This window comes from Micropterus salmoides, unplaced genomic scaffold (assembly GCF_014851395.1).
Source record: "Micropterus salmoides isolate LMB-PRFRI ecotype aquatic unplaced genomic scaffold, ASM1485139v1 Ms_hic_scaffold_21, whole genome shotgun sequence".
In the NCBI taxonomy this organism is placed as follows: domain Eukaryota; kingdom Metazoa; phylum Chordata; class Actinopteri; order Centrarchiformes; family Centrarchidae; genus Micropterus; species Micropterus salmoides.
In genome coordinates, this window is record NW_024041262.1 from 12,942,127 (window position 1) to 12,962,795 (window position 20,669).

The 20,669-nt window shown below is 41.1% G+C and overlaps 2 protein-coding genes across 5 annotated transcripts; both read left to right on the forward strand.

Annotated features, from left to right (window-relative positions):
• Positions 1 to 1,614: 1,614 nt before the first annotated feature.
• si:ch211-180a12.2 lies at positions 1,615 to 10,955 on the forward strand. Of its 2 annotated transcripts, none has more exons than XM_038735367.1 (13): positions 1,615 to 1,846; positions 4,344 to 4,670; positions 4,781 to 5,074; positions 6,354 to 6,659; positions 6,896 to 7,006; positions 7,098 to 7,259; positions 7,604 to 7,918; positions 8,014 to 8,064; positions 8,155 to 8,409; positions 8,502 to 8,852; positions 8,985 to 9,257; positions 10,168 to 10,440; positions 10,652 to 10,955. In XM_038735367.1, the coding sequence occupies exons 1-13, from the start codon at positions 1,795 to 1,797 to the stop codon at positions 10,681 to 10,683; spliced, it is 2,802 nt and encodes a 933-aa protein (XP_038591295.1). In that variant the 5' UTR covers positions 1,615 to 1,794; the 3' UTR covers positions 10,684 to 10,955. The 2 variants fall into 2 exon arrangements, with proteins under 2 accessions (XP_038591295.1, XP_038591296.1); XM_038735368.1 differs by having other exon boundaries at positions 1,617 to 1,846; positions 7,688 to 7,918.
• A 469-nt stretch (positions 10,956 to 11,424) lies between these two features.
• si:ch211-136m16.8 (myb-like protein X) lies at positions 11,425 to 19,075 on the forward strand. 3 transcript variants are annotated; one of them, XM_038735363.1, is made up of 6 exons: positions 11,425 to 11,794; positions 13,558 to 18,102; positions 18,208 to 18,412; positions 18,512 to 18,591; positions 18,662 to 18,759; positions 18,847 to 19,075. In XM_038735363.1, the coding sequence occupies exons 1-6, from the start codon at positions 11,741 to 11,743 to the stop codon at positions 18,905 to 18,907; spliced, it is 5,043 nt and encodes a 1,680-aa protein (XP_038591291.1). In that variant the 5' UTR covers positions 11,425 to 11,740; the 3' UTR covers positions 18,908 to 19,075. The 3 variants fall into 3 exon arrangements, with proteins under 3 accessions (XP_038591291.1, XP_038591294.1, XP_038591292.1); XM_038735366.1 differs by having other exon boundaries at positions 18,217 to 18,412; XM_038735364.1 differs by having other exon boundaries at positions 11,426 to 11,794; positions 18,671 to 18,759.
• Positions 19,076 to 20,669: the final 1,594 nt, after the last annotated feature.

Below are 20,669 nucleotides of genomic sequence, written 5' to 3' on the forward strand. Positions count from 1 at the left end.
GTATAAAATAAAACATTTTTGCTGTTTTCTTTTGTTTTTGTAGCTGCAATCTCATATTTACAAAACATATTTTTGAGAGACTACGGCCTTTAAGGATGACCAGCCTGTCTGCTTTTAAACTAGGTTTGTTTAAAGGTCATACCAATTACTTAGGTCATGAAACAGCAATGAAACCTTAAATTGATTTAAAGTTGAAATAAAGTTGTAATACATACAGACCAAGACAATGATTCTCCTTGTGGAGCCACCCTGTCTTTTCGTGACAAAAGGGTGCAGCTGAAGGTGAATTTCCTAGTATGAAATCAGGCAACAATATCTGTTTGTTTAACCACAGCCTAAACGCAAGATGTGGAACATTTTGCAATACCTTCATTAAGAGGTCTGGTCAGAATGGAAACAAAAGACAGTAAATTCCTGCTGTCTGACTCATCTGTTGGATGTGTTTACACACATCATAAACAGAAAATCAGGTCACTTGGTTTGCCCGCTCTTTTATGGTGGCACATTTTCATACTAATTTTGGCCACCAAATGCAGCAATAAATATTTCTTATGTCTGAATAAATGCCGGTCCCCAAAAAAATAGAAAAAAACTACAATGCTAGGATGAAATGAAAGCAATGCAGCGTAGTTCACCTTGACAATGTATACATTGCAAAATCTGCAGTGCGTGGTAATCTATTCTCACAGAATTAAATCTTTTACATGTTTGTCATATAGGCTACTGACCATCAAGCACAAAATATGCATGTAGATATATTGCCGTGTATGGATTTTCACCTCAAGAAAAGACACACAAAAAACAAAACTTAAATATATATATATGTATTTTGACAAAACAAGAAAGTCATATTTAAGCACACAAAACACAAACATGGAAAGGGAATACATTAATCACCTCCCTTAATCACTTTTAGGCCTCACCGTTGTCTCTTCCTAAAGCAAAGTAAAGCAGAAAGAGAAAGAGAGAAAGAAAGGCTGTCAGAGACAACCCTCTACCTCAGTGACACCCAGCCTGTGTGTGGTATCCAAATAAGAAATAAACATGTTCACGGACTCAGGAGAGTTCAGACCAATTAAAGCGAAAAGTCAAGCAGTTTAAACAGCTAATTAAGTTGATGCATATTCAGAATAGTGAATCAGACAACGCCCTTTTCGTCAAACATCAAGCACTTGTTCTGGCTAAAGATTAACTTCAATCAGAGGGAGTGATCATAGTAGGAGCCAGCTGGAAAGACAGACGGTCTGTGCAGAAGGGTGAAAAAGAATCGTCTGACTCAATAGGCAATTTGTTCATTTTTACCGGTCCAATGGGAGCTCGACGGATGGCACCCCCGATATCGCCTACTGATTCAACAGTTTTTATCCTCTTTTTCTCCAAATTCAACACCACAATAACTTTTTCCCCGGAGAGAAAAGAGTCCATTCTCACCCGAGTGTTTGCCCAAATAAGCTCGGCAGGATCACCCTCTCCATTTGTTCATGGCAACACTGCACCAATGTAAAGTAGCCCCAAAACCTTGGCCAGAGGCCCATCTGAATTTTAAGTGACCTGTTTGTCCAGTTGAGTGTCCCTGCACATCTCCCTCCTTCTCGCTCCGTTAGTCCTCTAAGGATCGCTTATTTAGGAGGACATACACATATCAAGGGCCTCCTTTCACTCCTCTGAGGCCCAGGGACAATATTTCTTATTTTCCATCTGGCTGAACAAACCCGCCCACTGTCACCTCATAGCTCTATATAAGACAGCAAAAGGGCCTGATGATAAGGACTTGGTCTTAAGACAAGCCTGGCCATGCAGTGTAAAGTCCTCGTCTATGTCGTCCTCCTGCCTCTCATAAAGCATGGTGAGTATTGTGTCATTGCACTCACAGGCTGATTGCAAAGGCTGCGTTGTTGTTTTTTAACTTAATGACCAGGTTTGCACAAGTTTGAGCTTACCAGATGAAACTGGAAATACTGATTCTAAGAAGGACTGTTTTTTTCAAGGCTTGTAACAGGGATGTTTACCGTACAGTAATGCAAATCAATACTTTGTTGTGGTGGAAGAAGTATTCAGATCCTTAAGTAAAAGTAGCAATAGCACACTGTGAAAATACTCCACTACAAGTGAAAGTCCTGCATTTAAGACCTAAAGTAAAAGCAAAAAGCAAAATTTATTTAAAGCATTCAAAGTACAAGTAACAAATGTACAGTAAAAATGTTACTGTCAGTGTTTTTGGATTAATATTACTGCTGCATTAATGTGTAAGCCTATTTTGCATTTTACTGCTGTAGATGTTTAACTTTAGAACTACATTATAACAATATTGGATTTACAAGATTTTCACACCATTGATAATGTGCTGTGATTTATCAGGGCTTTGATTCAGATTAATTCAAAACAGCTAGTTTCAATCCTGTTATTATACAAAACCTCTCTTGATGGATTTTCTTTTTACACATGATGATCATGAAATCCAGTGGCGGCTTCCCAAAAAGCTGCGAAAAGGCACCACCAACCTACTACCTTCTCCTAAATAATAATATGTTAAATTTGTTATTATCATCATTCATATGCCATTTTTTTTATTAAACATTTTCAAGACAGTTGTCCTGCCTCTGAATATCATAGTCCAATCAGCCACAGCATCAAGTCCTGTTCCATGGAGTACCAACCCTTTCGGGCAATTTCAGTTTGGGTTAAAATTGCCCAGATTGCTCTGATAGACTTTCATGTTAAGGCAATGTTTTTTGAACTTGTTCTCTTTATACATCCAACAACTGCTGGCACTGCAATGCAATCTCTATGGGTTCCAGGGGGATTTGCATTTACGTGTTTTCATCACACGTAACCTGGTGCAAATCGAGTAGAATTTTGAAGGCCCTAGCAACATCCAGCTACAACGGAACTGCCCCTAGCAATAATTTAGATCCAAACCTAAAATATGTGTTTGGTACATTGACAGCTCTCATTCTCCACTACCAGCCCAATTCATTTTTAAGTTTTGAAAGATTATGTCCTCCCCCCTCATACGCCTCGCAGTGGTTTGGTCCGCTGCCTACCTTTATTTCTAAATACTGACTAGCAACAGACCTAATCATCAGGGGAAAATTGAGAATTACATAAAAGTCTGTCATGTTGTAGGCTAATTTATTGCCCTGCATGCTGCAAAGTAATATCAGTCAGGGTCTCTCCCTCATTGTGAGTTCCCATGGCTACGGGGGACGCTCTGAAACTTCATGACAACACAGGAGGAGAAAATGTTGGTCGACAAGCAGCAGACTTTGTAGTAATGATATTCTGTAGTTAGTGTCGCCCCAGGCTTCAGAGGCAGACAACGTATAACTGCGGGATGAGAGGATGTACACTGTCCCCCCTCCAAAGTTATTCCCCACTGTTTGCAATCATGCCTCTTCGCCCCTCATCAACACGAGCGCCATGGCATCAAACATTATGAGCCCAAAGTTTTGTGTGGAGCCGGGACATGTTCACACACTTGTTTTGCATGCACTGTTGGCAAAGGAGGGATAGATTCCTCCTGGCTCTAATTGGTTGTTTTGACTCTGGAGTGGTGGATTCTTGCAAATGGCATTAGGATTAGTAGAACCAGAGTTACCTACTGAACCTTCAAACAACTCCTTGATAGCAGTTTCCACTATGGTTTCCAACATGGTTAATGTTACCTCAACTCAGAGGAACCACTCCAACTTGTCATAATGGTCATGGCCAGAAAGGCTTTAGGAAGTCAGGAGACAGGGTATAAAGAGTCCATAAAGGATCAAGGTTTGGTGGATGGATGAGACTGGTACTCGACTTTTACCTTGGAGATCAGGATTGGTTCCTGTTTGGCCCGAAAAATTGAACTTATTTAGATTCAAAAGCCTTGCTTGATGACTATGCCATTTGCTGTTTGACCATTTCCTGCTGTGACCACAGTGGAAACTTCTTATAGTGATCACAGTTTCGTCTGTATAAATAGACACTTAACCAGAACTTAGAGCATTACTCATGTCTTTTTATGCTCTCATTCTGTCCATCCTGTCAGCCTGCTATGTCCATTTATCACACCTCAAGAGGTGCAACATAAACACTTCACACTAAAGAATGTTTAGCAGTGCTTGGCTCCATACCTGCCGACAAAGTATTTATTGTAGTTAATAATTAAGCTAATTGGGTGGCCAAACCTGACTCAAAGGCTTTATATTTACACTGATTCAGGGAAGAAAACTGATATTATTGATTTACTGTTAAGGGTAAAAAGAGAGAGTGACTCCTGTGTTGCAGTAAGGGGCATCAATAAGTGCTGTTCAATAAAGGCTCTTAATTTTCTCTCCATGTAAACTTTCTTTCTCTGCTTAAAGTGTCTTCAACTGAAATACAGGCCAGCCCAAACACAAATGCAACCCTCCCCTGCAATGTGACGTCCCCTCTGTCTATGAAGGGGGACAAAATAGACAAGTCTCTCATCAAAGTCAGCTGGATAAATAACGGCTCTGACATCGCCTCATTCAGTCAAGCGGCAACGCAAATAAAGGACGGCTTCAGTTGGGAAACCAGAGATTTCATCGATGGGGACTTCTCACTGACCATCCTCAGAGCCAGTCTTGGCCTGCAGGGGGTGTACAAATGCACAGTCAGCTACAACTCCATAATGCTGCACTCAAGTGACGTTACATTTAGTATCCTTGGTATGTCTTTATTCAGTTTTAGAGATTTGATTTAGTGCACATTTAAACCTAAAAGCATGTAAAAAGCTGAACTTGTGCATTTTCATGCTCTCTTTTTCTCCCCTTTCTAGCTTCCCCAACTCTATCAATCCCTCAGCAGTGGGTGGTGTTAGAAACAGAGAGCCAGTTTAAATGCCATGCAAACGGTTTCTACCCTCCTCCTGTATCTTTCTCCTGGACCAGAGATGAGAAAGTGATTCAACCTCCCTACAATGTTGAAGGTGAACAGACTTCAGATGGCTATTACACGGCTGTGGGTAACCTGAACTTCTCCCCTTCCCGTGAGGACCAAAATGTGACTTTTGGCTGCAAAGTGTCACACTTTGGCAGCTATCAAGAGATGGATTTCCAACTCAATATCACCTGTGAGTGACACAAATAATAATAATAATAAAGTTTATTTATATAACACCTTCCCAAAACAAGGTTTACAAGGTGCTTTACAGGGTAAAAACTACAGAAATCATGAACGTGTTAATCATAAAACAGTGAGAGCAATAGCACCATCAATAAAACAATAAATAAAATAAAGCAATAAAACACAAACACGGTAATAAAACACTACTGTAAACATAAATGCTGTGGGAAGGTAACCTAGAAGGATCAGAAGAAGGATAGACAATAAAAGTGCATTTGAAGAGATAGACTTAATCATCCTAACTTCCTTCGGAAGCTTGTTCTAAAGTGTTCCGGGCTTTATTAGTGATACGTAAGTATTTTAAAAACATCTCTAAAACTAACAGGCAGCCAGTGCAAAGATGAAAGGATAGGTGTAATGTGCTTTCATTTTCTGGTACTAAATCCTGCATTTTGGAGAGCTAATTTTAGAGAGACTTTTTGTTGCAGACAAGGTAGTTACAATAATCTAGCTGCGATGCAGTAAAATCATAAATGACTGTTCCAGAAATGGCTCATTTTTAGCAAATTTCCTAAGCTGAAAAAAGCACGACTGTATGAGAGATTTGATGTGGCTGTTCAAAGTGAGGTTGCTGTCAAATAAAACACCAAGGATGGAAGTTATTGGGGTCACTGCTGAGGTATCGTCTGCATGAAAATGGAAACTGATGTTGCGTGATCACCTGAGATGTCCCAATGCAGCATGCAAATGTGAACAGAATAGGGCCAAGCACTGAACCCTGAGGAACCCAACGATGCAGCCATGAGGTGGAAAAGCTAGACTCAGCAATACTAATACACTGTCTACTATGCCACCAATGTCCACTCATTGCTCTCAATGGGAAAACCGGAAGGTGTGGATGAACTATGTCAAATGCTGCACTGAGACCTACAAGTACTAAAATGGAGGGTGTTCAGCATCAGCATCTAAAAGCAAATCATTCGTGGCCTTATGAAGGACAGTTTCTGTACTGTGGTGAGCTCTAAAAGCAAGATGAAAAGATCCCAACATTGAGTTATTATTTTTTAAACCTAAAAGTTGATTTGCAACAATCTTCACCAGGACTTTGACTAATAAAGAAACTTTAAAAGTAGGTCTAAAATTGTTGACTTAAAATGACTTTTCTTTGATGTAGAAGTAGAATAGCTTCTTCCGTACCATCATTATAGTACAAACTGTGAGACTAATCTGATTAAGTCTTTGATGAAGCCAAAAGTTTTCAATAGTTATTCTTTGTCTGTCCTCAGATATCCCTTCTGTTAGACTTTCTGTAGTGCCCTCAAGCTCCAGTATAATTCCTCTCACTCTTTACTGTGATGTGGAGAGTTTCTACCCAGAGGAAGTGTCTGTGTCCTGGCTTCAAAATGGCACAGTCGTTCCTGAGCTCCCTGCCACTGAGCAGAACCCAGATGGGACCTACAGAACCAGACGCTATTATACTTTGAGCCCCGAGCAGAGAGAGCAAGGTGGAAAGGTGGAGTGCACAGTAAACCAACCTGGGGTGGTGCACCCGGCTAGTGGCTCAGTGTTCCTAGAGAAACTGGATCCCCAAGGTACGATTTGAACTTGAATATTTGACATGACCCATAAAGACAAGATACGAGTCACTGGGGTTTTCTTCAGTTTGAATGATGGTTTGATGTTAAAGCCCCTGAAATCTGAAGCTGGTTTGGAGCAAAGTCTGAGAACTACTACTATCCTACTTTTAGAGTTTGGAGAAAGTTGCAGTATTGTGCGCAATGTGTGCATCCTGTTCTTCATACTTGAAATTTAATCTGTTTCCTCTCAGATGAGCCTCTAGTTTTGACTAAATCAGCCAAAGCATCTGTTGCTATGATGTGTATTTCTGTGGTGCTGGTCTTCCTCCTCTGCTTTGGCTTCTCTTGGAGAAGAAGGGATGGTAAGTCAGAACCTCCCTTGCAATTATATATTTGTGACCCTCATCACAAACGTTTGGGAACAATGTCTCAATTCTTTCTCCCCTCACTCAGAGAAACTGAAGTCTCTGAGTGTTTCAGGGATCATCCTGCCTCCACGCGTGATTGTTGGTCGAAAGGGCAGGGTGTCAGTGAGCATTGAGGGCAGGAGGGTGGACCGAGTCCAGACTGCATGGTTCCTCAATGACACCCCTATCTCTGACACTTCACTCACAGGTAGGAAAGCTTAAACAAATCCACATAACTAGCAGTTACGAATTCTTTGACCGCTATGACCTTGGTCTTTAATCACAATATTTTTTGCATATTTGTCCTTAGTTCCTAATGTATGTCAGACTATTTCTTTAAAGCTACTGAAGAGGAAGTAAAAGGGAGGAGGTGGGGCTATATGTTGGTTAAGACAGGAAATAAAATGTGTTTGGATTGATCTCATAATAATACATTAACGTGAATGATGGCACATGAAATATCTTTTATTTACATCCAACTACTCCTAAAATGTACCATGTTTTCTCTTTTACACTTAATTCTGCTAACAATTTGCAACCTTATGCACATAGGAACCTCCAAAGCTAACTTTAACTGCCTCTATAACACCCTAACCACCATCCATCTCCCATATGGTCTAACGCTCACCTCCCCAGTGTCAGAGAAAGGTCCTCTGCTGCCCTCCAGAGACGAGAAGGGTTACTACAAGCTGCACACTCAGGGGCCGCTGCAGTTATCTGGAGGTGGCACTCAACAGCTGATCTCCTCCCTCACATTCATCCCCCAGTTATCTATCCACAAGGGGGCAGTGTTTAAGTGTCAGGTGTCCTACATGGGCAAAGATAAGATTGCGGTGGAGAGGGTGTCGGAGAAGTTTACAATTCTGTGTAAGAAAATATTTTCACTTATTCACATTACCTCTGCTTTTCTAGGATTTTTTTCAATTGGCACAATAGAAATGTTTGTAAATGTTGTCGTTTAGCTGCTCCAGAAGTATCAGAAATCCAGCTGGCAGAGACACCAAATGACTCCGGTAAGGCAAACTGGCTGTCTTTTTATTGTAGTACAATACATGTAAAACCTTTGAGGTTGTGAGACGCAACATCTCTTCAATTTCTTCCAGATGTCATTAGCCTGACAGTACGGGCAACACATTTCCATCCGGATGTCATTACCTTCCGCTGGTTCTGCCAGGGGAGTGAGCTGAGCCCTGTGGCTTCCCAGGCCTCGTCCTCCCCTCATCCCAATTCTGAAGGCTTATTTTCAGCCTTCAGCCAGTGTAAACTGCCCCGGAGTGAACTGGAAAAGGAAGGCACTAAAGTGTGGGTGAGTGTCCACCACATTACCCTGAAGCAGCCGGTCACCCGTGAGACCAGAGGTAAGAAAGAGTCGAAGAAAAGACATGAAACTGAACAGTATATGTTATATAAATAAAAATGAATGCTTAAATCTCCACTTTATTCCAAACAGGCTTCATCAAGAAGCCGTGTGTATCCGAAATCGTCAGCTCCACTTCTTCCCCTGATCAGACTTTGACCCTGGCATGTGAAATCACAGATTTCCATCCTCCAAACATATCAGTCACCTGGCTGAAGCTCAGAGACGGAGAGCAAGATGACAGAGAGGATGAGGTGATAGAGGGAGGAGAGATGTGGGGCCCCATACAGGCCCCAGATTCCAGACTCTACAGGGCCACAGCCACTCTAAAGAGAAGGACAACAAATCACGAGAAAAAGGAGATAGGAGGAGGGGTTGTTTGTAGAGTGGAGCACTGTTCCCTACTCGAGCCTGTTGAGAAACACTGGAGAAATGTTGACATGGGTATGAATCATGATATTATCCTTACACTATGAAAGCTATTCTTACAATATATGAACCAAAGGTAAATAACAATAAATGCACCTGCTTTTATGTGTTTTCAATCACTTACACTCTCTGTTTGTTTTCCCTTAGTTGCTCCCTCCATTCCTCCATCGATGTCGGTCTGTTGGAGCAGTGAAGGAGTTGGTGTGTTCTCTCTCCTGTTGAAGGGAGGTCACCCCAAGGTCAAGTTACTCTGGGCAGCGGGAGGATCCACTCTTTCACCACTGGTGTCCAATGAGACAGAGGAGATAGGAGACGACGGACAGAGGGAGCTGAAAAGTGTGTGCGCCCTGGAGAGGTCCACAAGTCTGCCAAGTCAGAATAACAAACAGCTGGGGAGACAGAAGAATGGACATGCAATAAGTACTTGTCATTACAATATATGCATATATCATGTTTTAAAGAATGGTAGAGAGTTCAGAAGGTATTTTACTAGGCACCCTCTGCTCCGCTAGTCATGTATTTTCCATTAGTCCTTCTAAAAAATAAACATGATGACACTTTTTCTTTCTATAGAGGGTCTAAAATAAACAAATGTCTTACTGTAACATTTGTGAGTAACATTTCAGAAAAGCTTAGTTTTAAGATAAACATGCAACTACAGATCCTGTTCGCTTAAGTCTGGGAAAATATCCCTGGTGACGTCAGCAGGGTATTATTGGGCTTCTTTTCAAAGTCTACAAGTTTTTAATGGAAAGCGTGGGGTTTAAATAACATTTACTTGGTGGGTAGCATCTAAACATGCTGTTGCTGTTGCATCATGGGAAGTGTAGGAGCCAGCATATACAGTATTTAATGGAGATTGAACCACATTCTGTACAAAAAGTCAGAATATCCCAGCCTCTGCGGTATACATTTTTATCGTTGTTTCGTTGATCTGTCTCTTGCAACGCAGTTTTATTGAAGTGCAATTTTAAATTGCTGGATTATCCTTTAAAACATATCCAGAAGGTAGAGTTTTATTTAGTATGTATACTTGTAAGGTGTGAAAACTCGATTTACAATAAGATCTTAATTGACCCTTAATTAACCCTTACTTCTGAAGTACCTTTTTGCTAATTAGTTGGTGTTGCATACCCAGCACTATGGCCCTCTGATGCACCTCGGATATGCAGAAAGATAAATTACATACAACCTTGTGCAAACTGGCCAATACAGTATTCCTTTTTTCTCTTACAGAAAAAAAGTAAACAAAGTTTTACATTTTATTTCTGTATAAACCACTTTATGAGTGTTGGTGTTGTTTTCAGTTTTGTCTGGTGTTACTTTACAGAAACAAAAGCTGCTGTCACAGACCCGGATGCCGAAGGAATAGACTACATCGATGAAAAAGTGGACGGAGAAAATAACATTCACAGGGATGAGGAAACAAAGTTGGAAGTGGATGATGACAGTGACAAAGAACGTGAGGAAGACCCGGGCGCGCTGCACATCAACAGAGTCAACTTGAGGAGGAGTGCGAGAGAAAACGAGAGAGCGCGTTTAAGAGTCTGCGTGGAGATCACACACCCTGCACTCAAGCTTCCTGTTTATCGAACCTGGACAGGTATAAGGATACAGTATACGTAACGCCATCTGTTAGTTGAATGTCATTTTTAAACATAGATGCATATCACAGTCTACATCATGAAAAAACCCTCACTAAAGTCATGAAATGTGTTAGGTTGAGTGAAAGATTACTAATGGGGGTCATTTCAGCTTAAAAGTGACACTCAACAGGAAGTTTGTTCATGCTGATCTTGTGTACTCTCTTTCAGAGCCCTATGAGGAAATTATATCTTCTGCATGAAAACCCTGATGTGTGCAAGAGTCCCTCTGTTATCTCACATACATCTAATATAGTAACTATAAAGTAGTATTCATGTTTTTAGGGTATGGAACAGTCTTTGATGTGATCAACAAGTGAGGTTTTGCTTTCAACATATTTGGTGTATTTATTACTTTATATTCTTAATCTTTCGTCTATTACTTGTTTTCTAATTCCATCATTTTTACAAATGTTCATATTTTTGTACAAAGAATAAAATGGAAAATAATATCTAAATACAATCTTTGAAGAGATGTTTGCTTGGATTCTGTTTTTGTGTCTATGAAAATGGGTCAACAGGCAAAGTAACTGTTGTTCTCTTCTCTGGTAAGTGAGATATCAGTTGTTGGTCAACCACTGAAATAAGTTCTCATTTTAAAACATAGCCTACTTCTGTTTTTTTTTCTTTTGCACGCTGACCACAGGATTGTCACTTCACAGTGCTGAGCAGAGGAGGTGTTGCATGGTTGATTAAGATGTTTAGTTTAGAACTTCACTCATCAGTGAACCATATGCCACTCCTAAATAGCCTACTGCTAGTCTGTAGTGCGCCTTAACTGATCAAGGGACTTAATAACCTTGGGGTGTCCACAAAGATTAGATCGGTTTGTTTATATAGGGAAGTTGGCCCTAATGACAGTCGCACATGGCAAAATCTGTTGCCCAATGCTGTAGATAAAACCCCGGTGTCACACATTAACTCAGGAACCACACACACTGTCCTGCCTTATCAGAAGCTCTGCGCACATCCGCAAACTCTGCAACGCGTAGGCTTGATGCACCGGCGACTGAGCTGTGTTAATCACCCTCTTCCTCATAATAATACACCGGACATATATGTCATTATACGGAACTAAACTGTGACTTGTAGGGGAGATGTCCAAACCTGGTCGCGTTTGGATGGAGCTTGTTGTCGAGTTTTTGATCAACCTCGAGTTGGGAAATTAAACAGACAGGCTGGTTTGATTTGTCAACACGGTCACACGCAAAGGGAATTAAGTCGGATGGTCAGAGAGTCCAGGCCGAGGAAGTTTTGAAGATGGACCCCGAGAGTCCCGTTTCCAGGATGGAGAGGACTTTGTGGACATTTTGGGTGAGCCGCTGCATCATCTAAAACTAAACGTGTCAAGAAATATCTGCTGTAATTGTAAATGTTAGAGGCACTGAAATGTAGACGAAGTCTCTATCTCTTTATTCTCCATCTCGCTCTCGCTCTCTTGCACGCGCGCGCGCGCGCGCGCACACACACACACATACACACACACACACACACACACACACACACCCTATGCTGTCTGTATATTGATGTCCCTTTAAATAATGAAGAACAGCATTGACAAAGCAGTTTGTTCAGGGTGTGAAAATGTAGCCCACACTATAGTTCCAAAAGTATGTGGACACCCAAGCATCCCATCACTATGTGACTAAAGTTGCTTTCCAAAAGGTTTTAGAATTTTGTAAGGGATTTGTTATTTACTTTATTTTAAAGGTCTGTTATTTCCTCCACAATTTTCTAATAATTTTAGGAACCTTTTTTAGAAAGAAATCTGTAATTTGGCACTAATTTTACAGAAAATAGAGACAAAGAAAAAACATTTATTCATCATTCACACATCATTGGAAACTTTATTTTGATGTTGATTTGCAAACTTTTCTGTAGACAAACTGTACATTTCTGCATGATCATCTGACCTGGTGTAAACTGATTTTAAAGAGTCGACCTTACACAAGCTTATAGCATTTATTTGGAATTGATATTTGATGTTTCACAAATTGAACACTATCTGTATTTTGTCTATAACTGATGCCAAATTAGACAGTTCTTTCTAGGAATCTTCCTATGAAATGATTAGGAATTTATGGACCTGTAAAGGAAAGAAACGTAACGAATACATTTCCCCTCATCCAGCCACAAGAGAAGTAGTGAAGTTTGGCACTGATGCTGGATGTTAAGGCCTGGCTCACAGAAAGAGTTTCAGTAGACATTTTCACTTGTCTTTATAGAGAAAACACACATGTAACTAAGAACACTGATGATGGTTGTATTGCATTTAGGAGTGTCGTGTTTCATGACTATGCTTAATGACAATGTTCCCAAACACAAAGCAAGGGCCATAAATGGTTTTCTGAGTTTGGTGTGGAGGATCTTGACACTGGCCTTGAGGCCTGACTCAACTCTTCTGGGATGAATAGACCTTTTTCACAGGAGGTATAACTAGTATCATTAATTATGAATGCAATAACTTTTTTTGGCCCTGGTGACAGTGCAGTAAGCTGACATCATATAAACTAAGTGTGGCAAATATATTACCCATATCTACTCAACATTAGCATTTGTTTGCCCTTGCATTGTGTTTGGGAACATTGTCATGTTGAAACAGGAAAGGGCCTTCTGAAAAATGTTACTACAACGAAGAATACTATTTCATAAATAGCCTTGTATGCTGTAACTTTAGGATTCCCCCTAACTGAAACTGCAGTGCATCCAGAAAGTATTCACAGTGTTTCACTTTTTCCACATTTTATTATGTTGCTTTTTTCTTTTTTCATTTTATCCCAAAAGATAAAAAACGCGTCAGACCAAAAGTGAAAGAAGATAAATGTATACATACATATATTTTTGCAGATATAGTTTAGGTGTAATAATTTAGAATATTTTTAAAGCTAACACAACAAATGCACATGGTATGCATGTTGAGGAAAACAAGGTGAGAAGAAGGGTGCTTTATTTGAATCAACTGTAGCAATTTCACAAGACAAATTATGTAAAAAATGTAGAACATATATTGAACAAATGTTGACTAATACATAAATAAGTCAAACATCTTCCTTTCTTTCTCTCCATATCATTCTCAGTACTACGTAACCGAAGCTGTGAACAGATTCCTCAGGCCAGAGCCCACTGACATCATTAGCAATGACCCAAACTCCACTCAGGAACCTGCAGTTGAGAGTGAGCCTGCTAATCACGCAGAGGGTGAGGCTAGCGGAAGGAGAGTTGATGAGGACCAGTCTCTTGCGACAGCCTCTTTGTTTAACCCATCTCGGGCAGCTGTTGCCTGGGAACTTTGCACCGCAGACATCGACTTAGGGCCTGATGAGGAAAGCATACAGTGCGAAGTCCAGCTGAGCAGAGGCAGTGAGAGCAAAGTATCTGAGGAAGGTGAGGACACAATTGAGGAACATTTCACGCAAAAGGAAAGTAGTGATGCAGGGCTGCCCATCGCTAAAGATGCAAAAGAAGATGAACAAGAAGAAAATGGTGATCGGAGATTGTACACTCATGGACAAGATGAGATGCTGGAGAATGATGAGTATGAAGAATATGTGAGCACCAGGCCGCTAAGACTTACAGGTGAGGCAATGAGTGAGGAGATGGAGAAAATGGATGGAGCTGGTGATGAGGAGACGGAGAGCGCAATGACCCCGGATGATCATCAAAAAAGGGATGAAAACATAGGAAATATCCAAGTAAAGGAAGAAGATGATAAAATGCACCATATAGATGAACGAGATTTGGTGGCAGAAGACATTGAGGTAAAACTCTATACAATCTCTGATTTGAGTTTAGAAGAGGATGACATGCACATAGAAGAGGCAAAGTTGCAGAGGGATGAGGCAGATACAGAGGTGATGCATGAGGAAGTGCAAAGCAGTGATGGTGTGTTACTGCTGGCCTCTGAAAATGAAAACAAGTCTGATGGGGGAGCAAGGCAAGTTGAAAATCAGTTCTCAGTCTGTGAAGAGTTGTCTGATGATGACCAAGATCTCAAGGGAGACCCAGGCTTTACTTCACTGCAAGCTCAATTACAAATGCTCCACAACAAAGTTGGCGTTGTGCCTGAGGATGAGCTCACTGTTGTTGAACGAGAGCATGTGATGGCTCACAGAAGTGAAAGTGATAAAGCCGAGGATGCGAAAGAGGAGGAGGACGAGAGCACATTGGATGAGAGGGAGCAGGGCGCTGCCATTGGGGAAGAAAATGGGAATGAGGCTGAAAAAAAACAGTCAGCAGATGAAGTGCTGGAGCAGGAAGACACTGAAACAGTTACAGAAGGCCGTGAAGAAGAAGACATTTTAACATGCAGGGGGAAAATCGGGCAGAATGCTGAAACAGAGCTGCACACAGATGAATTCACACATGTAGAAGAAGAAGAAGATGTGGCTAAGGACACTGAAGTCCAAACCAAAACAAGAGAGACAGATGATGTTGAAACAGAAAACTCAGATGTGACAACAACAGAGATTTCAGGAGATGGGAGATTTTTTGATGAATGTCAAGTAGAAGAGGAGAGGCTCTCCAGTGACATAGGAAAGAAAGAAAGTTACATGGAAATAGCATGTACTACCACCACAGTTGAGCCTGAAGGTGAGACTGGACAGGAAATAATCGGAGAGTTTCAAAATATTCCCCATGGGAAATGTGAAGGCCGGCTTGTTGTGTCGCAGGAGCTAAATTATCCAGCATACGAGGAAACACAAGAGGGAGTTCCTGAATGCAACAATGAGACTGGGCCAGATGAAAATACAACACAATGGTTCCTGGAAGTAGGAGTTTACAAGGAAACCCAGACCACCCAATTACCAGAAGAGGTGGAGAGGAAAGAGCCGGAGACCCTTCAAAACAGTGGAGCTGACCATTCACTGGTGATGGAGCATATGGAAGAGGAACAAGACAGCACAGAAGATATTAAGAATAGCTTTGATTTGGTTGTGGAGGAGCATGCAGGAATACCGTGCCTTACTGATGCTGAATTGCCACAAGAAACGGAGAAACCACTTGTTGAACCTGTCATTCAAGAGTCAGGACTTTTCTTCGAGGAAGAGGAAAAAAAGTTGTCGGTTGACTCAGTAAAGACGGGGGTGGAACACTCAGAGAAGAAATTTGAGACGGAAGTCGGCTTAAGAGATGAGGCTGACAAGACAACAAAAGAGCTGCAAGCCTCTGAAAATGAGAACGAGTCTGAAGAAGGAGCAACGCAAGTTGAAAATCAGCTCTCTGTCTGTGAAGAGTTGTCTGATGACAACCAAGATCTCAAGGGAGACCCAGGCTTTACTTCACTGCAAGCTCAATTACAAATGCTCCACAACAAAGTTGGCGTTGTGCCTGAGGATGAGCTCACTGTTGTTGGACAAGAGCATGTGATGGCTCACAGAAGTGAAAGTGATAAAGCCGAGGATGCGAAAGAGGAGGAGGACGAGAGCACATTGGATGAGAGGGAGCAGGACGCTGCCATTGGGGAAGAAAATGGGAATGAGGCTGAAAAAAACCAGACAGCAGATAAAGTGCTGGAGCAGGAAGACACTGAAACAGTTACAGAAGGCCGTGAAGAAGAAGACATTTTAACATGCAGGGGAAAAATTGGGCAGAATGCTGAAACAGAGCTGCACACAGATGAATTCACATATGGAGAAAAAGAAGAGGATGTGGCTAAGGACACTGAAGTCCAAACCAAAACAAGAGAAACAGATGATCTTGAAACAGAAAACTCAGATGTGACAACAACAGAGATTTCAGGAGATGGGAGATTTTTTGATGAATGTCAATTAGAAGAGGAGAGGCTCTCCAGTGACATAGGAAAGAAAGAAGAAACGGAGAAACCACTTGTTGAACCTGTCATTCAAGAGTCAGGACTTTTCTTTGAGGAAGAGGAAGAAAAGTTGTCGGTTGACTCAATGAAGACGGGGGTCGAACACTCAGAGAAGGAATTTGAGACGGAATTCGGCTTAAGAGATGAGGCTGACAAGACAACAAAAGAGCTGCAAGACGGGACTGAAGAGCTTTTGGTTGAATTTGAGATAGATGAAGGCCTATGTGATTCCAAAGAAGCTGAGGCCGCTGCGGGGCATGAGACCACAGGAGCTGCAGCAACAGAAGTACAGAGGATGACAGAGACAAACTTCTTTCAGGAGTCGGTAGATGCCATAAACTCAGAGCAAAACAGCAACATGACACTTTCTCTACTAGACGACATAACTGAATCTGGATTCCAGAAACAGTCAGAGGGTAGTGAACCTAACCTACTTGAAGATAGTGCTGTAGAAATGCAAGATGCGGGGATAGACATGGAAGAAACGGGTTATGCAGTTGAGGAGGATGCAGCAGAAAATGAAATGCAGAACAAAAATGATGTGGAAATGTTAAATCTGCAGGTAACAGGAATGGCAGCTGAGCTAACCACAGGAAGGAACGATAAAGAAAATTCTTTGATAGCAGAATCTGAGTTGTATAGAGCAGTGGAGTCACTAGAGACAAGAAATCTAATATCAGACAAAACACTTGAGATAAGCAACGACGAGGTGTTAACAGATGTAGAAGTAACTCATGTATCAACAACAACCAAGTCCAAACAAAAAGATTTGACTAGAATATCAACAGATGATATGGCAAATGTGACAGAGTCAGAGGGGAGTCACGCTGAAGAAATGGTTAGCTCAATTAGTGGACGTCAAGATGTGATCAATGAAGAAATCCTTGACTTATGGCTACAGACGGCATTGCCAGAGGACAGTGATGGCATAAAACAACAAGAAGTCAGTAGACAACGAATAGACATGGGAATAGAGCCGTCAAATGAGGAACAAGATGGAATCTCATCAGTGCAGACAGAGAAAGATAAAGAGCTGCTTGTGGAGTCATGTTCAGAGAAGTCTGAAGTAGTGAGTGACACAGATATGTCTTCATCAACAGTAGAGTCTGGATTTTTGGACCAGTCTCTCAGTGAATGGGGCACACAAAACAATGAAACTCAGCTATTGAAATCAACTAGCACTGGGTCATTTCAAGGCATATATGACTTGTTGGCTAATATGTCAGAATCAGCAGACATCTCTGAATTGTCTAAACAACAGGTTAACTCTGGATCTCAGGATTCATTGATGGGGGAAATGGCTGCGACAGGGCAATCAAATGTGCTTCACCCTGATTCAAGAGTTACATCAGAGGCTAAACATCCAAACCAAGAATTGGATAAATCACAAGAAAGAGTTGAAACAGTGGAGACTGAAACTGGATCACGGAAAGAGATTAAGGCTGAGATAACAGATTTGGCATGGGATGATGCCTGGAAAGACACAGAAAAGGCAGATGTTAAGTCACTAACAGAAATGAGCGCTCCTTTCAAAGATGAGCCTCTCGAGATTACTCCGTGTGATTCTCCAGATGAAATCAAACACACTGAAACAGGACAAACTATAAGTGGCTCTGAGACTTCGTCAGTGGAGGGAAATGTGTTGACAGAATCGGTTTCACAAGGCGACACTTGCACCGATTCTGAGAAGTTATTGAAGTTGCCCTCGCTGGACAAACCACAGCCCGGATGGTCAGAAGACATTGCTGACTCATTTCCTGGACTGAACAGGGCTGGGGTGCCAACGACAGAGTCTGAAAATCAGATGGAGGTATATATATATATAATTTTATTAACCCTAAAAATCTATAAAATCATAAATAAAATCGGACAGTATTCATAACCTACAGAGATGGTGTAACTGCAGCTCTTTTAGTCATTGCAGGTCGATGCCTCTGTGCTGGACTTTACTGCGCAAAGGTCAAGAATTGCTGTTAAAAACCGTCGTGTAAGGCCCCCCAAAGATCCCCGCTCCCTGCTGCATATGCCCTCAGTGGATCCCACACCCTCTTCACATCTGCCAGTCAAAGTCCCTCCAGGTGTGCCTTTGGGAGGTTTGGGCATTGGAATAAAGCTGCCTGGTAGGTCACTTAATAATATATGGAAAGCCACTACCTTGAGTCTTTAATGTCCAGTTATATTTCATAATCTGTAAACAATCACACAATTTTGTTTTTTAGGGTTTGGTGCAGGTTTTCCTGTTTTAAAAAAGACGCGACAGGTGGCAAGAGATGAGAATAGCCAGGAAACCCTCCCACAGGTACAATTAATAATCTTTAAATAACACTTTTCTCTTATGTTGAGATATGTACATTATTAAAATGGCGCAGTATCAACAGGAACCTGAGACAAAGCCAGAGGAGAGTGACACTCCCAAGCAAGAGGAGGCACAACACAAACCTAAATGGATGCCACCAAGACATCCAGGGTAAAGTAAAGTCTGACAATATTATTACCAGCATCATGTGTTCTTTTGTGTCATTTTCTGATACTTAGTTTTCCCATGTGTCCTTAGATTTGGAAATCCACTTATGTCTGAACTGAAGACCAAACTGAAGAAAACCACAAAAGAGTGAGAAGAAGATGGAAGAAAATGCTTTGTGTTCATATCTCAATGTAAAATATAAATTGCTTTATTTTTGTTGTGTATATCAAACTGATTACAGTGATGAAAGGTTCATTGTGACAATTACGTGGCCAATGTATAACTTTTGTAATAAAGCCTCAATGTAAATGGAATGGCATTTCCCTGTACAAACATAGTTAATACCCGGCTATGCTGGGTTCTTAGCAAACACAATCATAATAGCATCGAATCTTAATCAGCCTAACAATAATAGACTAAAACAATAGAGGAAAAAGATCCATTTTTGAAGTCATCTGCTTAGGGAGCAGCAAATACAAAAATAAAATGACTGAGACTGAAGGAATTAATAAACAGCGCTATGTTAGTGTGAGTGAAGTGATTTCTACAGTCTTGGGCCTGCATTACCGTCAACAGTGGATATTCCTTTAAATCTCACTTTAACATTTGTCCTGCAGATGGGTGACAAAAGGAAATACATACCAAGAGTTTGGCCACAATGAGCCTCCAGACCAGGCTTCAGTGATTTGGTGCAATCAAACGTTCAATCAAACATCGTCCGTAATCAAAAAACATTCCTTGCGCAATTTGCTGCTATATCCCTTTTGCCTCTATTGAAAGCTGAATCGCAGTTGTTGAAATTCCTGTGTTTTGATGATCAAAATCAGAATCAGCTTTATTCGCCAGATATGTGTACACATACGAGGAATTTGACTCTGGATTGTACAATGCTCACGATGTGCTTACTTATACAATAATACAATAACACAATTATACAGTAAATAGAGAACACATATATACACACTATAAACAAAACAGACAGATTTAAACAATAGTGCATTGAGCAGAGTGCAAAGGATGCAGGAGTAAATTATTACTACCATTATTGTTATTATTATGTACATGTTGGAGGTGGATGTGATATACAGGTGCAAGCATACATGTACACAGTGTAATGAGTGCAAAGAATGCTGGAATAAATAAGTATTATGTGCGGTGTTATGTATATGAGGTAGGAGGATTTGGTATACAGTATATACAATATACAATATGACAATTTGAACAGTAATAACTGTTCTGAAACAGAGAATGATGAATAAATAAATGATAAGTGGTAGCCAGTAAACAGGTGGCTGAATGGAGGCAGAGTTGCTGGGTTATTGCACAGGAATTGTTCCTGACATTGTGAGTCAGAGTCAGCTGTTCATAAGAGTGATGGCTTGTTAGGAAGAAACGGTTCCTGAGTCTGTTGGTTTTGGCGTACAGTGCTCATTAGCGCCTACCAGAGGGCAGCAGTTGGAACAGGTTGTGTCTGGGGTGAGATGGATCTGCAGTGATGTTTCCTGCCTGTTTCCTGACTCTGGAAATGTATAAGTCCTGAATGGAAGGCAGATTGGCTTGGCACCGATGATCTTTTCTGCAGTCCTGACTGTCCTTTTTGGTGGCAGATCCAAACCAGACAGTGATGGATGAGCAGATGGCTGTGTAGAAGTGGATCAGCAGCTCCTTAGGCAGGTTGAGCTTCCTGAGCTGGCGCAGGAAGTACATCCTCTGCTGGGCCTTCTTGATGATGGTGGTGGAGACACATTGGGCTTGAGATCTAGTGACTTTGAAGGCTACAGCATATGACTGACATGATTTTCATACTTATTCAGTAAACCTTTGTGTTCTTTGCATGGAAGCATGTGCATTTGTAATTTTATTTTGTAAGTTAGTATTTGTATTGTCATTACACTGAACAAAAAGCAAAGCTA

Coding starts and splice junctions, on each gene's coding strand:
- si:ch211-180a12.2 (XM_038735367.1), top strand. CDS start 1,795: ATGCAGTGTAAAGTCCTCGTCTATGTCGTCCTCCTGCCTCTCATAAAG. Junction 7,007..7,097: donor CTCTTGGAGAAGAAGGGATG/GTAAGTCAGAAC, acceptor CCCCTCACTCAG/AGAAACTGAAGTCTCTGAGT. Junction 8,065..8,154: donor AGAGACACCAAATGACTCCG/GTAAGGCAAACT, acceptor AATTTCTTCCAG/ATGTCATTAGCCTGACAGTA.
- si:ch211-136m16.8 (XM_038735363.1), top strand. CDS start 11,741: ATGGACCCCGAGAGTCCCGTTTCCAGGATGGAGAGGACTTTGTGGACA. Junction 18,592..18,661: donor GCCAGGAAACCCTCCCACAG/GTACAATTAATA, acceptor AAAATGGCGCAG/TATCAACAGGAACCTGAGAC. Junction 18,760..18,846: donor ATGCCACCAAGACATCCAGG/GTAAAGTAAAGT, acceptor ATGTGTCCTTAG/ATTTGGAAATCCACTTATGT.